General features: G+C 38.7%; 1 protein-coding gene across 1 annotated transcript in view; it reads right to left on the bottom strand.

Annotated features, from left to right (window-relative positions):
* VEZT (vezatin, adherens junctions transmembrane protein) overlaps positions 1–1360 on the bottom strand; it is a gene marked incomplete at its 5' end in the record, with an annotated part of 36808 nt that extends 35448 nt beyond the window's left edge. The window contains one exon of the mRNA XM_008942073.1: positions 1184–1360. Coding sequence (XP_008940321.1) covers positions 1184–1360 — 177 coding nt within the window. The remainder of the gene's footprint in view (positions 1–1183) is intronic.
* Between the last annotated feature and the right edge of the window lie 2744 nt (positions 1361–4104).

The following is a 4104-nucleotide window of genomic DNA, read 5'->3' as shown; positions in this document are numbered from 1 at the left end:
GAAATCAGGAATGAACAACAGGAAAACTGAGCTCCAGTGGACGGTTAAAAGCCATAGCAGGCAAGAATTAGATGGCTTAAGGTGTACAAAGACTGAAGCTATGGTAGATGGTAGGGAGAGAGGAGAAAGAAATGCTAACTCTTCAGAGGTAATGCATCAGCCCATAATGCTTGGTTTGGGTTCTTACCTTTCGAAGTGCTGCCCACCTCAGCCTGCTGTGGCCAGGAGAGAGAAGTCTGCAAGGACGCCTCTTTTTCCTCCTGGCTTAGCACATAGTTGGAGCATGTCCACTGAAAATGGAACTCTCCACTGTGGAATTGAAAGAGGTAAGCAGGAAATAACTGCTCTCTGCATGCTCCATCTAGGTGCTAAGGAGATGATAGATCAATTACTGAATTTTCATACTTGTTTCAAAGATATTCCTACATTTGCTGCCTCAAAGGAGGAATCTCCTCACCTGCACTACAGCTCCTCATCTGAGTCATACTGCCTGTACACTACGAATAACAGTAAATAACAGTTATTTATTTTTAATAAGCAAATAAAGAATGTGTAGGCCATAGTAGTTAAATGGCCAAATTCTCAACTATGATTAGCACCAAAAAGTTTAAAAAAAGCCACATGCCTTTACTTAAAATGATAGCAAAAGGAAAAGTCTGAACTAATCATAAAATTAATTAATTAGAAAAATGTCATAACCTAAGCACACTTCTACTGTCTCATTCAGATTGGTTATTGTATTTATACTTCACAGAAATCTTCTTTTTTTAATATGCTTTATCATAGAGTAGACTGATATTTAGCAAATGAATGCCTGAGGAGGGCTGGGAACTATAAATATTTTGTTCCAGTAAAATTACAGGTTTTATTCACAGAATGTCATTCTAAGATAACATAATAATATCTAGTAACTAAGAGAATTTACAATGCAAAAAAAATCCATTATCAAAGTCTCTTGCTTCCCTAGCTTACATAAGTGCAAGGAAACAGTCCAAACTACACTAGCAAATCATGCATTTCCAAATACATTTGTAGACAAGATATGACAATTGGCTGCTTCTTTTTTTTTTCTTGTTGTTTTAAATACAGTAAGAGATCTATCTTTATCCTCTCTGGTTCTGCCTATTTGTGAAGTAATGTGGTTCTCTTTCAAGAAGATAAATAGGAAGAGAAGAGTGCTCACTTTCTGGGCAGCATGCGCAGTCCGCTCTTTTCGACTTTCCACTGCTGCACATTGCTCTGCCTTCTGTGACACAGATGAACATACTTCAAAATCTGTGTGTCCTAAATCTTGCAGATATTGGTAGAGTGGGGAATTCTGAAAGAAAAATGAGAAAAGAACAATGTTAAAAGTCAGTCCCTGTTCCACACAAAATACAACCGTGAATACAGCAACTACACAACCAACAATGAATGGGTCAAGAGCAGTCCTGTAGAGAACACAGTGACATAGGGATATGGGATAGCAGTGGGTGAAAGATTAGACATGAGCCAGCAAAAGGTGCTTGCAACCCAGAAAGCACATTGTACCTTGGGCTTCATAATAAGTGGCCAGCAGGTCAAGGGAGGTGATTCTCCTCCTCTACTCTGCTCTGGTGAGACCCCACCTGGAGTACTGCATCCAGCTCCGGGGTCCCCAGCACATGGAAGACATGGACCTGTTAGAGCTGGTCCAGAGGAGAGCCATGAAAATGATCAGAGGGATGGAAAACATCTCCTCTGAGGAAAGGCTGAGAGTTGGAGTTGTTCAGCCTGGACATGAGAAGGCTCCAGGAAGACCTTACTGCAGCCTTTCAATATTTAAAGAGGCCTTATAAGAAATGCAGAGACAGGCTTTTTACCAAGGCATGCAGTCACAGGACAAGGGTTAACAGGTTTAAAGTAAAAGAGGATAGATTTAGATTAGCTATAAGGAAGAATTATTTTACAGTGAGGGTGATGTGACACTAGGACTGGATGGCCAGAGAAGTTGTGGATTCCCCATCCCTGGAGTGTTCAAGATCAGACTGGATGGAGCTTTGAGCAACCTGGTCTAGTGGGAGGTATCCCTGCTCATGGCATGGGTGTTGGAACTAGACGGTCTTTAAAGGTCCCTTCCAACCCAAACCATTCTGTGATTCTGTGCAAAAGGAAAAAACCCAACATGGTTAAAAGCAAAGAAGCCAAAGTATCTCCCTTAAGTTTTATCCTGACCATAATGAAAGAGGCTGCAAGACATAAAAGATGCAAAGGTACAAAACAATGTGAAGAGAAATAAGCATGCAACCAATCAACTTTTTCCACAGCAGTGTTTTCCTAGGTTATCTGATAGGGTTCTTTATCTTATAACTTTCATTTTTCAACAGATAAATTATGTAGTTGGTAATATATTTTAAAATATCATTGTGTGACTCTGGAACACTTAATGACACTGTTTTCCTAACGTTTATAAAAATTCAATAGATTATACTTTGAACCACTTCTACCAAAACAACCTTTAAAACTAGAACACTTTTCAAACTTCAGTAGAAAAGGCCTCAGTGTGACCTGATTACGTACCTACAGAGTGTTTTACAGAAATGGAAAAACAACATAGGAAAAGGTTTCTGCTCTCTCCAAGGATGGTACTAGCACTTCTGGCAAAGGAGTATCACTGTTATCCAGACAAAAAAAACCAAACCAACAACTTTTTTAAGCTGCTGGCTAAACTACTGATTTACAAAAGGTCCTTAATAAAACTTGTTAGAAAAAGTATGGATTTCTGATTGCCAGAGAGTGGATTTTTACATGTTTAGATATTCATCTGTGTACGCTTCTGAAATTTCTTGTTGTCATCTGCGTCAGATATGTAGATTTACTTAACTCTTATTTTTCTGTTTACAACCACATATAAGGCAGTATTTAGTATAGTTTGATGGAAAGGACATTGATGGTAATTCCAGTTCAATTCAGGACACGTAAAGAGACTTTATTTTTAAGAAAACTCCTCAGCCATCAGTCTTAAATGACCTAATTAGGGATTCATTTCGCCCTCTGAAAAACTTTACCAACATACTGCACTAGTATGCAAACACTAGCAAACTGCATAGGAAGAACACAAATCTTTTCAAGAATTATATCATGCAATCAATGACATAACAAAAGTACCATAAATAAAAAGTAAAACCTTTACAGTAAATAACACACTGTTGTGGAGATCTGCAGAAAAAAAACAACAACAGAACATCTACTACAAGTTGTTATATTAACTATCATGAAGTTCCTGGTTCGAGCTGTGAAAGCAGATCATCTGCTGTCACCATGTACCAACATGGCCAAATCTTAAACAACTCCTTGCCATACAAGTAAAGTTGAAGCAATCATTCATAGTAGCCAAACAAATTAATTTGTTACCTAGAGGGTTTTTTTTTTAGCCCCATGACCAAAGTGCCATTTTGATCACTCTTACCTATTTAAAGCATGCAGATTCATACTTCTGCACACTCTGCTTGAGTTACTCACTATGGATTCAGTGTCCAGTCATTACCTGAAACTCAAACATTTGTACCAACTCACATGTACAGACAAATCCCCTTATCCACAATGATGATTGTGCAAAACACTAGGATTGGTCACTGACTCATTTCCTTGTGGGAATTTTTCCAGTGTGAGAAGTGAATCCTCTTTTTTCCAAGTACCCTTCCTCCACGGTTGAGTACCTTTTCAAATGCATCAAAGCTCTAATTAAACAATGTGCTGTTTCTGGAATGGGTGGAGAAGGTATGGTTCTCTCTGTGCCACTTTACTAGAACTGCTTAATTAAAATGGAAAACTTAATAGGCTTCTCTCATTTAGAGATGGTGCTAAATTCGCTTAGTAACTTCAGGACAAAAGTCAGAATACAAATGGATATGCACAACCTTGTCTTCTTAAAATGGTTTTCATACAGAGTCAGGCTGTGCATTGCCAGCACACCTGGAACAACCTGAATACCCCCAGACAAGAGGCTTTAGGGTAGCTCGGAGGTTTCAGTCAGAACTAGTCACAGTTTTCCCCATTTAGACAAAGACACATAGGCTAAACGGTGGGTGAACATGGAATGTTTTACTCAAAATGGTAGTTTTGGTGCTTACTCCAGTCATGACT

Source organism: Merops nubicus, unplaced genomic scaffold (genome assembly GCF_000691845.1).
Source record: "Merops nubicus isolate BGI_N331 unplaced genomic scaffold, ASM69184v1 scaffold23586, whole genome shotgun sequence".
In the NCBI taxonomy this organism is placed as follows: domain Eukaryota; kingdom Metazoa; phylum Chordata; class Aves; order Coraciiformes; family Meropidae; genus Merops; species Merops nubicus.
The sequence above is the reverse complement of the archived record's forward strand: the minus strand, read 5'-3'. Positions and strand labels throughout refer to the sequence as shown.